The 18642-nt window shown below is 45.0% G+C and overlaps 1 protein-coding gene across 1 annotated transcript in view; it reads right to left on the reverse strand.

Moving 5' to 3' along the window:
* LOC138303598 (uncharacterized) overlaps positions 1–18642 on the reverse strand; it is a 173513-nt gene that overhangs the window by 138764 nt on the left and 16107 nt on the right. Inside the window, exon 2 of the mRNA XM_069242884.1 lies at positions 6070–6159. Coding sequence (XP_069098985.1) covers positions 6070–6159 — 90 coding nt within the window. The remainder of the gene's footprint in view (positions 1–6069; positions 6160–18642) is intronic.

Consider the following 18642-nt stretch of genomic DNA (forward strand, 5'->3'; position numbering starts at 1 on the left):
ACATTATGGATCATTAAAGGATTCCCACTACACTACTATTAACCGAGCGCTGCGTTTTATTCACTAAAAAAATAAAGGTTACAGGGACGTTATAGTTAGGTTAAGGTCTTACAAGCACAAAACCATTGAAATTCAACAGTTATAGTTAAACTTATCTCAAGAAACTATAACTCGTGCCCTAAGGTAACTATAACTCGTGCCCCCACCATCCCTAGTTTTCTAATCAATAATTTTATGAAAATGCTGCAGTAATATTATGAATGATGTTATAGAAAATGTCATTATTGATGTAGTATGTGGGGTTAGTAGCTGTGCATGCCGAGGGTGTGAGTTATCGACCTCATATATGGAGGCAACCCAGGAGGGGGCAAGCAGCCTCCCTTGCCCCGGCCAATTATGGCCCTGGGACCCCATCACACGGGGCCCAGTCCATTACGAATATGGGAAGAGGGCCATGAGTCCCCCATTCAATCCCCTGGGGCCCTGCCACTTCATGGTGGAAGCCCTAGTGCCACCCATGGCACCCAGTGTGCGCTGCTGTTTTGCCGCCACCCCCTTCTCTCAACTTCTGCTTGACGAATAACCCAAAAATGTTCAAGACAACAGCTGAAGTGAGTGGCAAACTAGTTTGGAAAGTTTTGTGAAGACTCGTCAAACAGCACCAAAGTTATTAGAAAAACAAAAAATGCTTCTTCTAGGGAAGCTAGATTCTAACTATAACTATCTACTTGTGACCATGTAACTTTTATATACATTTATTCATATATTCAGCTTAACAACAATATGACAAGACTAAGAACAACATACAAATAAATTAGAAGCCCAAAGTAACAAAAGTGCACCAATAGGTGTATGTCCTTGCATTGGTTTAGATTTGCAATTTTTGGGAATTCACAAGAATGTACTGGAAAGTGAACTCCTTAAAAAAAAAAAAAACGTTGTATATTCCATTCACACGAACAGCTCTACAAGCGTACATTTGCTTGTGTGAAAATCTACTTAGTGACTGCAAAATATTTCACTTCTTCCATTGTCAGGAATAAATGTATAACCTTTTCCAGTGTAGGAAGAGAGTGGAGGGGATCTTGTGATAACTTTAAAGTAAGTTTGTGGATGTGCAAAAACTCACAAGGATTCCAGTTCTGGAGTTACGTCTTGCCTGTATGAGATTTACTGAAAGGTGGCAAAATCAGGGCTTTATTCGACTCAAAATTGTGAGAGGTATGCTGTCTACCCCAGTTGTTCCCAGTCTTTTGTTTATTGAGGACCCCCACTGATTCACTACTGGAAGCCAGGGACCCCAAGCAATTTGTACGATTTAAAATTCAAACATCAAAACAGTAATTCGCAAAAATACACAGACAAGTACAAACCAAGCAACAAACAATATGTTAACATTGTATCAGTACTGTTTTTTGGGAAAACAAAGAGGACACTAGCTAATAATAAGCATGACAATCTTATCAAACAGTAACACAGTGAAAACACCACAAAAAGATTCACCAGTCTCCACACCAGTTTAGAAAAATAGATCATATTTTTGTACATAAAACAAGACCAAAACAACACAAATCCAATAAAATAAAGTCAAGATATGAATTTTTAAAGATTAAAATTGTGAATAGTGCTTAGAAGCAGTAAGCGCCTATGGTGCTGGTACTCAAAATCCCAGCTACCATCTGAAGAGTGTAGACTGAAGAGAGCCCAGTCTGACCCAGCCCACATATCTTGCTTCAGCACATGTGCTTTCTTGCTTTTCCACACAGTGCACTCCTACATTGCACATTGGATAGACACACAGAGCCCTGCTCAACTGCTCATTTGTTACCAACAAAGAAAACATACTGAGCAACGCTACATTGCACATTGTCTTTTTGCATGACCACACAACACACTGCTACACTGTACGTTAGCTACATGCCTGGATACTCACAGCACTGCTATGTTACATATTGGCCACAAAGAGCATTGCTATAGTGCTTAGAACACATAAATACATCTAGAAACACAGTCCTGGGCTTCATCGCGTGGGCAGAGCCAAAAACCAGGAACGTCCAAACCGTTCAAATAGACTTTTAAAACTGCAAGTAAGAGGTGTAGATCCCAAGATTACTTCCCCATTACCTTTATTTTTTATATTTGTTATATAAATTGCACATGTGTACCAGGGAAATCTGGCCTGGCTTCTTAATGTCAGTGCTAACTAGAGCCTGAACAGTGCAGTGATGAGCAAAGGATGAGGTGGACAATGTCAACATGGAGAAAGGGCAGTTTAGAAGGATCAGGGTGTTTACAGAGCTAATAAGCCATGTTAGACATACCTGTATATCAACTTAAGCACAAAAATTGTATGAGTGGTGTGCCTGTAATTTGTAAGCCCATTGAGTACATTTTAAACACTAAGCGGCCTATTCATTAAGGTCTGTACACTCCGAGTCTAAGTGATATAAATTTATGTAAGGAGCTAGTTTAGATGGGCTTCTTCGTTTATGTCATAGAAGGTCGCTTCACCTGCTTGTACAAAAACAACAACAAAACGAATGTAAAGTTCAGATTTATCTGTACAAGAGGTTGCTACAAGTGCCCGTATACTTGAAAGAACCACAAACATGCAACACTTAGCTGTGCCTGTTCTTTTTAAGTGCTGGCAGTTCATTTCACTTGCTTCAATTATCTAAATATAACCTTAATGAAATACAAGCTGGACGTATGTACAGTAAGGTCACAAAGTTCACTTTAGAAGTGCCTTCACGTTTTAAGAGTGCTAGCCATGTTACATGTTCCCGTACAATGTACCTACGAGGAGGGCAGTGTACAAGTGCCTTGTCGGGCCTGGGGGACTTCACAGTGAGATAGTTAGACAAACTTATCCCCTCGCACAAAGCTTGAGTACATCCGTTTTATTCAATGACCAGCAAACCTGAATACATTTGGGTAATGCTGCAGAACTCATCATAGGCCTGGATTTGGTGGAGCCGGGCAGCCTACTTAGCACAGCGCACCTGGATGAAGACACAGCTTCATGCTAGTTTAGTATATGGCGCATAACCGTACCTGATGCCTTTTATTTACAGCTGCCGCATGCAGCGGGTGGGCGGGAATATTTTGAAGATGGCATTGTGGTTATCGAGAGCTCATCCCTCTCGCCCAGTTGGTAGTGGCTACTACACTATAAACACCAACACTGCTGTGCTAGCGCAAATAGGGTGCTTGAGCCCAGCGGACCTGCTGGGAATGTGTCACAGAACCACCAGAGATCCGCAGACCAAAGGTTGGTAAACGCTCGTCTACCCGATACACTCTATAGAATTTAGCAGATTGTACAAATTGTTCTAAGGACCCTTTTCTCTGTAATTAGAGCCTATTAGACAGACGGCCTTATCCTGAAGAGACCAGCCAAGCTAAACGTCAACACAACCCCACGGTTATCATTGATAAACCTATGAAACAAAGATGCAAAAATTGAAATTGGACTTTGTTGATGGACAACTGATGTTACATCTGTTATCATTTTTGGATATATGTAGATAAATCATACGCTTGTCACTTTTGTGCACTGTGCCACCTGCACTCATGTCTAATAACTATTGAATTTAGATGATATAATATAACATCACATCATTTAAAAGGAGTGGCCAGTGTGTGCATCTGTTACATTTTAGAAGAATTGGGTAAATACATGTATGTATATCTGCCATAAAGGAATCTCACTGAACCATTGTGATTTTCTCTTATAATATGAGCCTCCCCACAATCAGAGAGGCTATTATAAGAGAATACTTCCCCTATTTCTAACCTCACAGCATGGCACCAAAAGAGACAAGTGGACTGTTTTCCAGGACACGTAGATCTACGAAGCATACTTTTCAACAGATAAGTAGATATTTTATAAAACTCCACACTCCTGCATTGAGTTGTTGAGATGATGCTGGGAGAACCCATCCCTAATGGAAGAATATATCCCTTAACGGACAATAAGACAATACTAAAAAAAAAAACTGGCTAAAGGCTTTATTTATTGTATTTTATCTCACCTGCTGGTGTCCCTATGTATTTTGTGTCCAAAGTGATTTGGGGTATTGGCCCACGGGTGTGGAATTCCTATAGCCTGACGCCCAGGACATATTGTTTGGGCCCAAGGACAAGAAGTTTTCAAGGTTATTTTGTTCTTGGGACAAGTAGGCCCAACCCCTTGCAGGACAAACACTTTGGCTGCCAGTTTACAGGGAAGGGACTGTCTGCAGTTGAGGTAATATTTGTGTCAGTATGTTAATGCTTTTCAAACTTGTATTTATGGTTTCTTAATGCAAAGACTGAATAATTAGGTTGAGCAATCTATATAAACGTTGTAAGATCACACTGCACTACTAACAGTGGTTCCAGGAAAGAAATGTGTAAACACATTTTTGAAAAGATTAACAATATGAGGCTACATATAATGCTCCCAGAACGTTATCTGATTAGAAGCAAATGGTTGCAGAAGCTTGTAAGCAAGATTGTTGATACAAATGTTCAGAGAAAATGCAAGTAGGTAAAACATGTTTTGCTAAATTCTTCTGAAATTTTAGGTACTATTTCTTTTAAGAATCATTTAGTAAACTGTGGTAATGCATCTTAGTGTGTTCCAAAAATATTCATAATGGAAAATTCAGTGTAACCATTTTCACCAAGATTATGGGGAAACATGAAAATAAACAAGCACTGGCAAAACCAACTAATCTGACATCGACGGTCCGTCTTTTAGTTTTGTCAATGAGTATCTTCTTTTGATATGGCTTTTTTAACACTTTATTGTTGTGGGAGGTGCCAGGCCCTCCCCACTGTAACAAACACTGGCAAATAAACATTTTGGTCTCAAAAAGCAAGCATTGCCACAGTAGTTCCTGGCACTGAACAAAACTGCTTTGTGTGTCAATATGCTCCTTGTGGAAGAACAGAATGTGATCACTCATAGCAAAGCCAGCTGACAAATGAATAGAGAGAGAAATAGAATTTTAATAAAAGCAAAATGTCTTGGTTAACGCCAGACCTAACTGGAGGCCCAATTCTTAAAGAAAGTCACAAAAGTGCACCCATGCTATATGTGGCTTTCATGAACTCACAAGAATTTGAAGTAGATGAGGAAATCGTACTCCTAGAACATATTTGTGAACTGTATTTTAACAAGAGCAAATACGGATGTGTAGATTTGCTCATGCGAAAGTCTATTGAGTGTTTACAAGTCCACCTTCCCTGCAACCACTTTTTCATAACCCTGGAAGAACTTCTACTTCTAACCTTGTCAGAAGTAAACTTCCAACCTTTCTCGTATGGAAAAAGATTAAATAAGAGCTGGTGAAAATCCTTAAATCATGCATTTTAGTAGGTTTGCACAGACTCAAAAGCATTCCAGCCCTGGAACTACTGCTTACTGCTTCCTCCAGCCCCAGTTTGTAGATCTGCAGAAAAGTGGCAAAATAAAGAAATGGCTGTAGTACGGCTTGACATTGCTAGTATGCAAGCCCTACTATAGTATTAGCCCTGGCAAAATCAGAGAGGCTATTATCAGCCCTCTTACATATTGAGATTGCTGCAATAATTTGTCACTGCACTACATGGCACCAAGGGGTCAAGTATTTTTTTTTTACAGGCAAGTAGACTTATGAAGCAACCTGTGCCATGGACAAGTAGCTATTTTATTAGATTCCACACCTCTGTTGGCCATGCAACACTTACAGAGAACTAAATACAATTCTAATTAGGAGCCACAGTCAAACTTCTCATGTCAGTGCTGCTGAATCAGAGCATGTCAGCTAAGATTTTTACCAAACATGATCTGCAGGGTGCTTACAATCTGGTATGTATACATGAAGGGGACAAATGGAGAGATGCATTGAACTCACAATAGACCTCTTTTATTATTCTGTGTTGCAATTTGATTTTCGTCAATAACATTAGTGCATGAGGGTTGTTGAGGCGAGAAGAGAGGGAAGGGGAATGTGGGAAATTAAATCTAGTGCATGTTCATCTTAGCATATTGTTTAACTGGCAGAACAGTATAAATAAATGATTATAGCAGAATATTCTCACCTGTAACAACCAGCACAACTAAAATAAGGAAGCACGCAGCTGCATAACGAAATGGACGAAGGGCTACATGGCAGCAACAATATCTGCACTCTGTGGAAAAATAAAATGGGAAAGGTTAATTAAATAAAACATTTCTGAAGAAAAGTCAAAGACAAAGTCACTCAACATAGTGGCTACTGTACTGTAGGAGTGAGTTTCCCCTTTCCCCAGAGTCAGACAGGCTCAGGACAGACAGGTTAGAGAGCTTAAGTACACTTTCCCAACAAAACAAATCCCTGAGTTGAAGGCTGACTACCGGTCTGAGTCAATTATCATTCTAACTATCATACATATAGGATCAGAACTGAATGGTGGGTTGTATGGAACAAAGAAGACTTGGGACAACCATACCAGGAGTTACTTAGTATGTTCATTACCTTCCACTGACTGATAGTCAATTTCTCTTCACCTCTTGAGAAAATGTTATAGCACCAAAATCTGTCTAGGTTGGGAAGGGGTAAGGAGCATTACAGAAACCCACCAGATTATCCAAGCTAAATTTGTGAGCACGGCCTCATGTATCCCTTGTAGCTGATAGAGAGCTGACCAATGTGCATTGCTTGCAAAACCCTTGTGAATGAGACCAAATTACCACTTTCCAAAAAACATTGAGCAGGACATGTACTTAAGGGGTCTTGGACATCCATGTCCTCCAACAAAAAAATATGTTGTTTTTCTAACAGTCTGCCAAACAACAGGTAATCCACTGAGGATTGATGCCTACATGCCTCGTGATGAGCCACAGTAAGTGACAATGAGGCTATCTGAGTTTAAGGTTGTCAACCAACATAACTTCACATACAAAATCTATCAAATTCAAGGCAATAAAGAACTTTTACTATCCAAATAAGGATTCTGAAGCTTTGGGGAAAGCAAAGGCTGTTTTGGAAGACAACTTTATTTCAGTTAAACTTTAAGTATGTCGAGAGGCTACCTACTGCAACCCTTCCAGCGTAACTGCCATCAAAACAGTTTACCATGGTACCATGTGAACGACGTAGGTCTCTAAAGAGCCACAATTGTTAAGAGCTAACCTCAGCGCATTAAACTCAAATGCCAAACTGGGTAGTACTGTCTTCAAACAGCAAAATGGGGGTAAAATGAACCTCCAAATATCAATTAAACACTGCATTATGAAGCAAGAAAAGGTGCCTCTCACATTCCTTGTAAGCTCCGGCAGGAGTTAAATAAGTTCCCCCCAAAGTCATCTGTAACCCCTGAACTTGGCAGGTGAGAAATGAAAGAACGTAAAAGACAATGTATCTGGTTAGAATAAATCTGGAGGCAAAATTGTGCCATTTGCTTTTCCGCAGGTAACTCTTCTAACTTTATTAGGTACCTTAAATAAGGTGTGCTGCATATTGGAAAAAACTTTAGGTGTCTGTAGACAAATTTCCCAGAAACAAGATAGCCAAACTCTGCTCTGGCAATAAGTGGTGATCAATCCAGCTCAAAACAGTAGATTTTTCCTGCAGCAGAAGGGAAACCAGTTAATCTAGGAATATGCCTAATATGTTCTGGAACCAAAACAAGTTGGTCTATGCCTCTCATACAGAATGGTAAGCAATATCCTCTAGTTGGGGGATTTGTAAATCAGAAAGTAAAATTTCCTAGCTAACGTGAAGGAAAGTTTTAGTTCCATTAAGGTCACGGAGGCATGAATTATGCATTTCTTTTTTTTTTTTGTTCAGCAGCCTACAGAATTATAAACAACAAATTGAAAGACTAAATTTCCCACGAATCTTTAAACTCTAATGCCTAGGTCCACCAATGGCCTTGCTCACCCTAGTTTATAGACATTATCAAGGACAGGCACTTCCTCTTTTTTCATACGAAGTGCTATGCCATCCTCGTGTGATAAAAAATCCTGCTTCTGTTCCACCCCTTGTGAAAAAGTAAAGGAATGTGGTAACTTGCAACTTTCTAAAACCCTCCGAACCAACATCACAGTGTTCAAAGTTTAAACATCTATCATAACAGTTCTGAATATACAGTATTAATAAAATATCAAAAAATACTTATCTCCACAGAGAGTACCATCCAAGCATTTAGGATGGGTAAGTGAAGATGTGGAAGTATTGCAGACAGAGAAAATCCTCACATCTGTGTCCTTAATAGAACTGAAACTTTACGATAGCTAGAAGGTTTTACATTCTATGTCAGGACTTGAGGCTCAGATTATGCAAGTTTAAGCCTGGTTAACCACCAGTGAAGCCACACTCATTACAGGTTTGAAATAGAACACTTTAAAAGTAAAGGCTGAGAACAAGTTGAGATTACCATATAATTTTAAAGGCTTTGGAGGCATATCCGCGTACGGGGGCCTTGATAACCCGATCCCTCGCATCGCTCTAGACACCTAAGGGTGTTCATCTGCCACACTATCCCGAAAAGGAAAGTGACCTGCTGGGCCAAACCTTTCTCAGCTAACTCTGATAAGAAGTTAACTACCGTGACTACATATGACCGCACCAGATCAGACTCCTTCGCAACACACCTGAGTGACGATTTGTTCCAAGTGGACCTGTACTGCTCAACCGTTGAATCCGCCCAGGTTCTGTTAATAAAGTGAGAAGCTGGTTGTGATAATCCTGGGAGCTCCCAGCGTGACCTGTACTCCTCCATCCTACTAGTTGAAGTATCCCTTCCTGTACTAAGTGGTGCAAGTTGCCGTGAGCATCCCTCAGAAAGTTCAGAGTTTGGGGAAGAGGGATTAGAGAATCCACAGAAAGTTCCAGAAGAACTGAATACCAGGCGTGTTATCTCAACAGCTGTGTCACCAATACAACCTCTGCTCGTTGTCTCCTGGCAGTTAGTCTGCTGATCATCAAGAAAGATGAAAAGGCGTATCCCATTACGTGCCTCCAGTCCTGTAGAAACACACCCATGGCCTCTGCCAAGGGGTCCAGGTGCCAGCTGAAGAAGCACAGAAGTTGATGGACTAGTTGCGAGGCAAAAAGGTTGATCTGGCCCAGCCCCCAACTGTTCATCACACCCGGAAGAGAGGAGGATCCAACTGCCAGGCACTGGAGTTTGTTGGGTGCCTGTAATGCCAGTCCGCTGTCTGATTCAGTATTCTAGGAAGGTACTTGTCCATCACTGAGATCTTGTGAAGCAGGCAGTACTGCGAGAAGTCCTTTGACAAGTTTGCCAGTGCCTTAAAGTCTTCTGCCCAAGTGGGTTATATACTGCACCGCTGACACGTTGTCCATTTTCAGAATAGTGGAGCAAGATGCCTTGTTAGACTCCTTAAGGCAGGGGAACCAACCCAAGAGTTCCAAGTAAGTGATATGGACAATTTCTTCTTCGCCTCAACGCGGATCGCCTGTGATAGTATCCCCACAGTGGGCCCACTATCCTACTCATGATAGACCCCAGGCCCTGTAATAGTGAGATTGCAAGCTGGAGTTGTTCCTGAAGTCAAACCGGGTCCTGGTGCATTAAATCAATCAATCATAGAATCTGTAAAAAAACAGCATTATCACCCCTCTAAAGGTATCTGAGGGCTAAGGGTGCTGTGTCTCCATCAAAAAGCCACATCATAAGTCTCTTTTGAAAGGTGGAGGGGCAGGCTGTTACAGGACTTGGCAACTGTGTAGGAGTGTGCTCTGCTGCAGCTGCGATGGCTGCATGGAGGTGTGTGCAAAGTTCAGCGAGGCAGAGCATAGTTGTCTTGCTGGGACGTAGAAGCTCAGTCAAAAGCCTTGTCTGCAAGTGTGAGTATTGTGAATTGGTATCTCTTCCCGATGGGGAACCAGTGAAGATTCCTGAGGTGTGGAGTGATGTTTGAGCGTCTGGGGACATGTAGGATGAGTCTGCCTGTGGTGTTCTGTACAGTCTGGAGTCTTTTAAGTAACTGGGAGGATACTCCAGGGTAGAGAGTGTTGCCATAGTTGAAGCCTACGTGACCATCTTTCTGGTGTCGGTAGGGATCCATTTGCAGATTCGGCAGGAGGAGGCGACTGAGTTTACTTGTCGATTCATAAATAGTTGGCAGTTGAGGATGATGACGAGGTTTCGTGTGTGGTACAATGGAGAGGGCATTGGTCCAAGTTCTGCTGGCCACCAGCTGTAGTCCTATACGGAGGTGTTCTTCTTGAAGATCAGGACTTCTGTTTTGTTGTTTAGTTTGAGGCAGCTGTTTTTCATACATGTTGCTAGACTGGTCATGGTGTTGCGGTAGTTGGTTTTGTGTTGTGGGGGTCTTCGGTGACTGAGAGGAGTAGGTGAGTGCCGTTAGTGTAGGAGACTATATTGAGCCTGTAGGATCTGATGTCTGCAAGGGGGGTCATGTAGATGTTGAACAGGGTTGGGCTGAGGGAGGATCCTTGGGTACGCCGCAGGTGAAGTTATTGGGTGTAGAAGTGAAGGGAGGAAGGAGGATGCTCTGCATGTGACCTGAGAGGAAAGAGGCAACCCACTTAAGGGTGTTTTGTTAATTTCCTATGTTGTGGAGTCTTTTGAGGAGAGTGTGGTGCAAGACTGTATGGAATGCTGCAGAGAGGTCCAGAAGAATCAGAGCTGCTGATAGTTCTCAATCAATGAGGGTCCTGATGTCATCCGTTGTGGCGATCAGTGCAGTCTCCATGCTGTGCTTGGCTCAAAATCCTGATTGTGAGGTGTTGAGAGTGTGGTTTTGTTCAAGGTAGTCGGTGAGCTGTTGGTTTATGGCTTTCTTGAGCACTTTGGCTAGGAAGTGAAGGAGGTAGAACGATCTGTAGTATTTGAGGTCCCTGGGGTCGTCGGAGGTTTTCTATAGGAGGGGTCTGACCTCTGTGTGCTTCCATTTGTCTGGGAAGGTTAGTTCTGTGCTAATAGCGTTGGCTCCAAGGTTAAAAAGCCAGTGGGGGCAGAGGTCAGTGGGTGCCCCAGAGTGGATGGGTGGCATGATGGCTGCAGTTATCTGTGTGTTAATAGAGGACCAGGAGGTTATCATGTGGCTGGTGTTCGCTGCTTGAGAGATGCTGTCTACGCTGGGTTGGAGGGTTGGGGGCCGAAATTGTTATATATGGTGGCGATCTGGCTGTGGAAGAATTCTGAGAGGGTGTCACTGAGTTCCTGGGATGGGTGGATGGTGGTCTCTGTGGCTAATGGGTTAGAGAATTCCTTGATGATTCTGAAGAGTTCTTTTGTGTAATTGGCTGCGGTGTCGATGTGGGCAGTGATGGCTGCTCCTTTTGCTGCCTTGGTGTGGTGGTGGTAGTTGTTGAGGGCTGCCTTGTAGACAGATCTGTGGGACAGGTCCTTGGTCACACGCCATTGTTTCCCAAGTCTGTGGCAGTCGAGTTTCTGAGCTCCAGAGTGTATCATCTCGCTGGCTTGGAGGTATTGTTGGTTTTAGCTGGTTTCAGTGGGGCGAGTGTTGGCAGATCTGGTGATCCAGGTTTGAGGTCGAGGCCTGCTGTGGCTCGGGTTGTGCGATGCCTAGAGCACATGCCCTTGAGGGTCTAGGTTATTTTGCCCCAGCTTCAGTCAGGTGCACGAGGTGTTTGGAGGTGGTGTTCTGGGAATTGGAGATTGTAAAGTGGACGATGATGTGGTCGGTCAAGGTGAGTTCAGTCACATGTGAAACAGATTGTCACTAGAAGTGAAGATGGCATCCAGTGTGAGTCCAGCTTTGTGCGTGGGTTAGGTGACCAGCTGGGTGAGGCTGATGTTGTTGAGGTTCTCTATGAGGGAAGTGCAGTTGGTGTCGTTGGGGCTGTAAAGGTGGAAATTGAGATCACCGAGCAGGACTTAGTGGAGGGAGGTGATGGTAAGCGGGGTAATGAGGTTGGCGATGGAGTCACAGAAGGCTGCGCATAGTCCTGGGGGTCTGTATGAGAGGATTCTTTGCATCGCAGTATTGGCATCGGTCTGTGGTGGGAAGCTGAGGTGCTCTTTGAAGGGCATTGGGTCATTGTTGGTGATGGTTGTTAGAAATTGGGGTCTCTAGTTGGCAGAGGTATACACTCTTGTCCAAATAGGGACCACAATCCTAGTCAGGGTAAGTCACAACACAATCCAAATTATACTGTGCCCACTCTGTGGTAGACTGGTACTGAGCAGTCAGGTTTAACTGAGAAGGCAATGTGTAAGGCATTTGTGCAATAAATCATACAGTAACACAGTGAAAACACCACAAAGGTTTAGAAAAATAGAATATATTTATCTGAATATAATAAGGTCAAAACGACAATGATCCAATAAGCACAAGTCGAAATATCAATTTAAAAGGTTTAAAAGAGTCTCAATCCTTAGAAAACAATAGTTGTTTCTTTGTTACACACAGTACCAAGGGCGTGTCAAAAATAACGACGCACGTGGACCGCAGAGGAGGAGATGTGTGGAACAATAAGGAGTGCGTCAGATTTTCCGACATGGCACAGATGTTGCGTCATTTCTTTCCACTCTGCAAGGATTTGCGTCATTTTTCAGGTGCACGGTTTTGGGTCCTCACTGCGATGCAAGGATATTTTGACGCCAACAGGCGTTGCATTGTAATCCTTGATGCGTTGCATCGATCCATTAGGCGATGCATCAAATTTTCTATCGCAAGGCAGAGACAGCGTCTAATTTCCCTTTGGGAGTTGGGCTGCATCGTTCCGGTTGGTGGTGCGGCGATTTCCTAGCCGCGATGCAGGCTTTACATCAATTTCTGCAGATGTTGCATCAATTTTTGACGCACAAGGAGTTTCCTGAAAAGGTGTACTTTGTTGGCCCTGAGAACTTCAAAAACAGGGGGCAAGCCCAATCCAAGCCCTTGGAGAGCACTGCAGGAGGAAGGCAGAGTCCGTCCAGCAAAGTCAGAAGCTAGCAGGGCAGCAGGGCAACAAGCATGGTAGCAGTCCTTCTCAGCAAAGTAGTCCAGATGAGTCCTTTGGGCAGCCAGACAGTTCCTCTGACAGAGTGCAGGTGTAGGTCCAAAAGTGTCTGATTTGATGGGGTCAGAGACCCAGTTTATATACCCAAAAATGCCTTTGAAATGGGGGAACCTTCAAAGAGTGGTTTTGAACTGCACAAGGTCCCCTTTCAGCCCAGTCCTGTCTGCCAGGATCCCTGTGGGGGGTTATCAGTCCTTTGTGTGAGAGCAGGCCACTGGCCTTTGAAATGTAAGTGTGAGCCCCTCCATCCTTCCTGCCCAGGAAAACACATTCAGTATGCAGATGAACAAAGATGTAACTGAGTGTCCTGTGCTTGTGGTTGTCGGGGTGGAATGCACAAGGGGAGCTGTCAACCAGCACAGACCAGCCGTGGATTGGAGAAAGCCTGTAAGGCACAGATGGCAGTCAGTGCAGAGAAATGGCCAATTTTTAAAAGTGGCATTTCTAAAATAGTAATATTAAATCCAACTGCACAGAAGCATGATTTTCTATTACCATTCTGGCAATCAATCAATCAAGGAATTTGTAAAGCACACTACTCGCCCGTGAGGGTCTCAAGGTGCTGAGGTGTGGGGGTGGGTGGGTGCTGCTACTGCTCGAACAGCCAGGTCTTGAGAAGTCTCCTGAAGGTAAGGAGGTCTTTGGTCTGACGCAGGTGGGTGAGAAGAGTGTCCCACGCCTGGGTGGCAAGGTGCGAGAAAGATCTGCCGCTGGTTGTAGTTCTGCGGATGCGTGGGACCGTTGCGAGAGAGAGGCCGGCGAAGTGGAGTTGCCAGGTCGGGGTGCAGGAGTAGAGCCATCTGTTGAGGTACTTTGGTCCGGTGTTGTGCACTGCTTTGTGAGCGTGGGTGAGGAGTTTGAAGTTGATTCTCTTGTTGACGGGGAGCCAGTGCAGGTCTCTCAGATGGTCTGTGATGTGGCAGTGGCGGAGGATGTCCAGGATGAGGCGTGCAGAGGCGTTCTAGATGCTTGCCCGTGATTCCTGCTCAGAGGGCATTGCTGTATTCCAGTTTTCTGCTTACGAGGGCTTGGGTGACTGTTCTTCTGGTTTCGATGGGGATCCATTTGTAGATCTTTCGAAGCATGGGGTGGGTGTTGAAGTAGGAGGAGGAGATGGCATTGACTTGCTGGGTCATGGATAATGAGGAGTCCAAGATGAATTCAAATTTGGTGGGTGTCGGAGCGGATCCGAGAGTGGCAGACCGCCAGGAGTCATCCCATGCAGAGGGGGTGGGGCCGGAGATGAGGACTTCCGTCTTGTCGGAATTGGGTTTGAGGCCGCTGTTCTTCATCCATTCGGTGATGGCCTTCATTCCTTTGTGGAGGTTGGTCTTGGCGGAGTCCTTTGTGAGGGAGAGGATCAGCTGGGTGTCATTGGCGTATGAGACGATGTTGAGGTTGTGGGATAGGGCGATGTTAGTGAGCGATGTAGTCATTGAGGAGGGTCTGGCTTAGGGACGAACCTTGGGATATTGGTGGCTTTGGAGCGGAATGGGGAAGGCGGATTCTTTGGGTTCCACCGGTGAGAAAGGAGGTGACCCAGTCCTGGGCTCTGTCGCGGATTCCTGCATTGCTGAGGCGTGTGCATAGGGTGTGGTCGCAGACGGTGTCGAACGTGGCCAAGAGGTCCAAGAGGATGAGGGCCGCGGTTTCGCCGATATCGTTGGTGGCAGTGATGAGGGCAGTTTCGGTACTGTGGTTGCTGCGGAATCCGGATTGGGAAGGGTCCAGGGTGCAGTTCTCCTCAAGGAAGCAGTTTAGTTGTCTGTTGACAGCCTTCTCAATGACTGTTGCCGGGATAGAGGAGCAAGGAGATAGGCCGGCAATACTAAACATGACAGAGCCTCTCTTTCCAGGTCTGAGTCTACCACTCAAAAGTATAGTAGTTCTAATGTTGGTCTATGGGAGGAGAGGGCCTCACAGTAGTGGAAAACAAGTTTATGACTTTTCCACTACCGGTACATGTAAAACACTAAGTACATGTCCTGCCTTTTACCTACATAGCACCCTGCCGTTTTGGTTAACTAGAGCATACCTTAGGGGTGACGTACATGTACAAAAAGGGGAGTTTAAGGCTTGGCAAGTAATTTTAAATGCCAAGTCGAAGTGGCAGTGAAACTGCACAAACAGGCCTTGCAATGTCAGGCCTGAGACATGGTTAAAGGGCTACTTAAGTGGGAGACACAATCAGTGCTGCAGGCCCAAGAGCAGCATTTAATTTACAGTCCCTGTGCCCAAGTAGTGCACTTTACTAGGAACTTACAAGTAAATAAATATGTCAATTGGGTATGAGCTAATGTTACCTTGTTTTAGGGAAAGAGCACATGAACATTAGCACTGGTTAAAAGTGGTAAAGTGTCCAGAGTCCTAAAGCCAATAAAAATTAGATCAGAAAAAGAAGAGGAGGAAGGCAAAATGTTTGGGGTTAACTTTCAGAGAGGCCATTTTCCAACAATGGTGCATTGGATGATTTCCTTGAAGATGATGGTAATGCCCCCGCCATGTTTGTTGGTGCGGTCTCGGTTTATCATCTTGTAGCTGTCAGGGGTGGCCATGGCGATATCTGGGTTTGAGGAGGGCATTAGCCATGTTTCGGTGATGAAGGCAACATCCGGGTCATGAGTGGTGGTGGTGTCCCAGATTTCTATGGCCTGTTTGCATACAGGTGTGGGCGTTTAGCAGGATGCATTGGAGTGGTGCATGGTTGTTTGTAGTCTTCTATGTGGGAGCAGTGCGGGTGTTAGTGTGCGCAGGTAGGCCTGTGTTGCAGGAGAAGGGGCAGTGTAGGTGGGTGAAGGGTCCTTTGGTGGAGCGGGGGAGGCCGTGAAGCAGCTGCTGATGGGGTGACCGACGATCAGGGACTGAAGTTACTTGGTGGAGTAGCAGTGGGGTGTGGGAGTACCAGGAGCCTCAGCACTAGGCGCGGGGCGGTCCAGGCACAGAGGGGCACAGGTAGGCTTGCCTTTAGCATGCCAATGCTTGCTCGCGCTACGGCCTCCATTATATATCCTCAGAGGTAGGAGGGGTTGGGGTAGGAGGGCGGGAGCAGCAGTAGCGCAAAAGAGGCATTGACAGGGGAATCAGCAGACACAATCATGCTCAGGAATGCGAGTGGAGCTGCAGCAATCAAGCTCAGGATTGCTGCTGAGGTAGACAATGAGTCTGACCCCTTTTGCTCGAAGCCCTTCCATGGCTGGATGCAAATCCTTGGTGAAGCACATTGGTACAGAACAAGTCCAAATGTAAGTCATGTGAACACTGAGATCTGATGCCCCATTCGGGCTGAAGCAAATGCCAATGAGGAAGGAAAATCAAGACAGTTAGGTACGCATCCTTGAGGTCTAGCCGAACCAACCAGTCACGTGACTGGATGATATATCTGAGTAGGTGCATACCTTCCATTTTGAAATGATGGTAGACCACCCTTTTACTGAATTATTTTAAGTTATGACTCGGCGAAACGCCTTGCTCTTCTTCTCTACCAGAAATAAGGTGCTGTGGAAACCCCTGGGATGAAGAGACGCTGTGGTTATTGCCCCTTTCTCTAGAAGGGCACTTACCTCCTGATCTATCAACTGATTTGCCTAATGTGAGAAGGTCAAAGGTAATGCGCGGATGTTTTGGCATGGTGTTCTGTAGAACACTAGATGGAACCTCACCACCCTTTGGTGTACTGATGAATCGCCTGTTAGGGCCCTCCAGCTGTGCAAGAAAAAGCATAGTCTGCTCCCCCACCACTGCTTGGAAATAAAGGATACTGCTTACCGTTAATTCCTCTTGGTGCATTAGAGGCACCTCTGCTGCTTCTACCTAGTCCGGTACCGTGTGAGGGGAAGTAACCCCCTAATCTTGTCTGTTCCTGCCACTGCATGGAACGCAATGTTTGTAGTTTGTGGGGAGCTGTGCTGGGGGAATGGTCGGGAAAGTGCCCCTGCCTCTCCCGGCCCCTCCAAAAAGCTTCTAACCAGATATCTTGTGCACCGATTGTTACGCCTTGTCAAGAGAGGAAAATGTAGTCACAAACTTGGAGAGTTCTTTGATGAAGAGGTCCACACTCCGCCACCTCAGAGACAGGGAGCTCTCCCAGTCTGGGTTCAATTCTTATAGGGTGGTGACCTCCTGTGTTCAGTGAATAGAGCACAGTTTGTGTTACCCAGGAAGCACAGTGCTCACTAAGCCCATCCAGGGAGAATATATGGATTTAAGAGGTTTCTAGTTTCAGGCGCCTCCTCAAACATATCTAAACTTTTTGTGAGAGGTCCCAGGATACCCAATACCTTGTCTTGGTAGGACTTCCAAAAGTGATCAAGGCCTTTCTTCAAGTCCTTGATATATTTCAAAATAAAGGTGGCCACTTTAGGGTCAATTTTGGGGGCATGTGCTGCCTTCCTACTAGAGATCCCCTAGAACATTCTGCTTTGAGCCTTCCCTGAACCTCTTTATCCATAGATTTTCTGATGCGGCTGCTCACATACTGAGTCACCTTCACCACTGGGACTCAATCTAGGGAACTGGAGTGAAAAATGGCACTGGGATTCAACATGTCAGTGAAACCAACAAACTCTGTAGGGTCGGTGCCATCATTAGACTCAGTCCTGGGTCGTCTCGGTCTCCCTTCCAGGTCTCCATGGTCTGCTGGGGCCCGGTTTGTTCCCAGATACGATCATCAGAGTTGTACCCAGCATCATCTCCCGAAGGGAGGAAAACATCATCATTGGGTAATACCAGAAGTTTTGGCCTCCTGACTAACCTGGGCATCTGCCTAACTCTTCAAGAAGGCTTGACACAGCATCTTAAAATAATCAGAAGGTGGAGAATCTTGCTGCCCCTTACTTTTGCTACCAGATCTTCTCCAGGGTTCCTTTGAGCCCCCAGTGGGCCACAGATCCCTAGCCTCCCTATCATAGGGTAGGACACTGGATTTGGTCACCTGCAATATCAGTTGCCTAATAATGGGCTCTGAGGCAGAGGAAACGGCTATCTGAAAAGAAGCCAAAAGGAGGTCAATGAGCTCCTCATTGAAAGGTATAAATACCTGCTCCTCCTCCACCGCTTCTAGAGCCTGCTGTTGGGAATTTGCCACAGTACTGCAGAATTACCTGTTTATATTGGCAGAGGGGCCCAGGTGTGTTCGCCAAGGCTTGATGAGGGAAGTGTATGCCCAGAAAGATCAAAGCGGGCACTGGGGAGATTAATGTGGGAAACTCCACGTACTCTAAAGTTGCTGACTGGAGTTTGTAGAATAAACAACCTGAGGAGGGTACTGCGCACTTGAAGGCAATTAGCTCAAACCAGCCATCCTGATATTTCAGCAGAAGAGCAGACCAACAAGACACGCAGGCAGCCTGTGGAGAGTGTGTGCTCCCTCCAGTGGCCACGAACCATCATTGTGCCGATGTCAGGAACGCAATGGTTATCCCCCCCACCTCCTGGAAGCCACAAATGCAGCCCAAACCGGCCTGCCGGTGACCCCAGAACAACCGCTTCAAGCGGTTTTGATGGGAAAAAAGGGAGGGAACGCAGCAGGACTGTGCAGCCTTAGACAGGAAGAACAGAAAGTAGATTTTAGCTTTGCACTGTGGAAACCAGGCACAAGGTGTTTTTTAATTTTTGCTCGCCTCAAACATGTTTGAACTTGTTTTTTTTTTTTTTTTAAGATTTTATTCCAATT

This window comes from Pleurodeles waltl, chromosome 7, assembly GCF_031143425.1.
Source record: "Pleurodeles waltl isolate 20211129_DDA chromosome 7, aPleWal1.hap1.20221129, whole genome shotgun sequence".
NCBI classification, from domain to species: Eukaryota; Metazoa; Chordata; class Amphibia; order Caudata; family Salamandridae; genus Pleurodeles; species Pleurodeles waltl.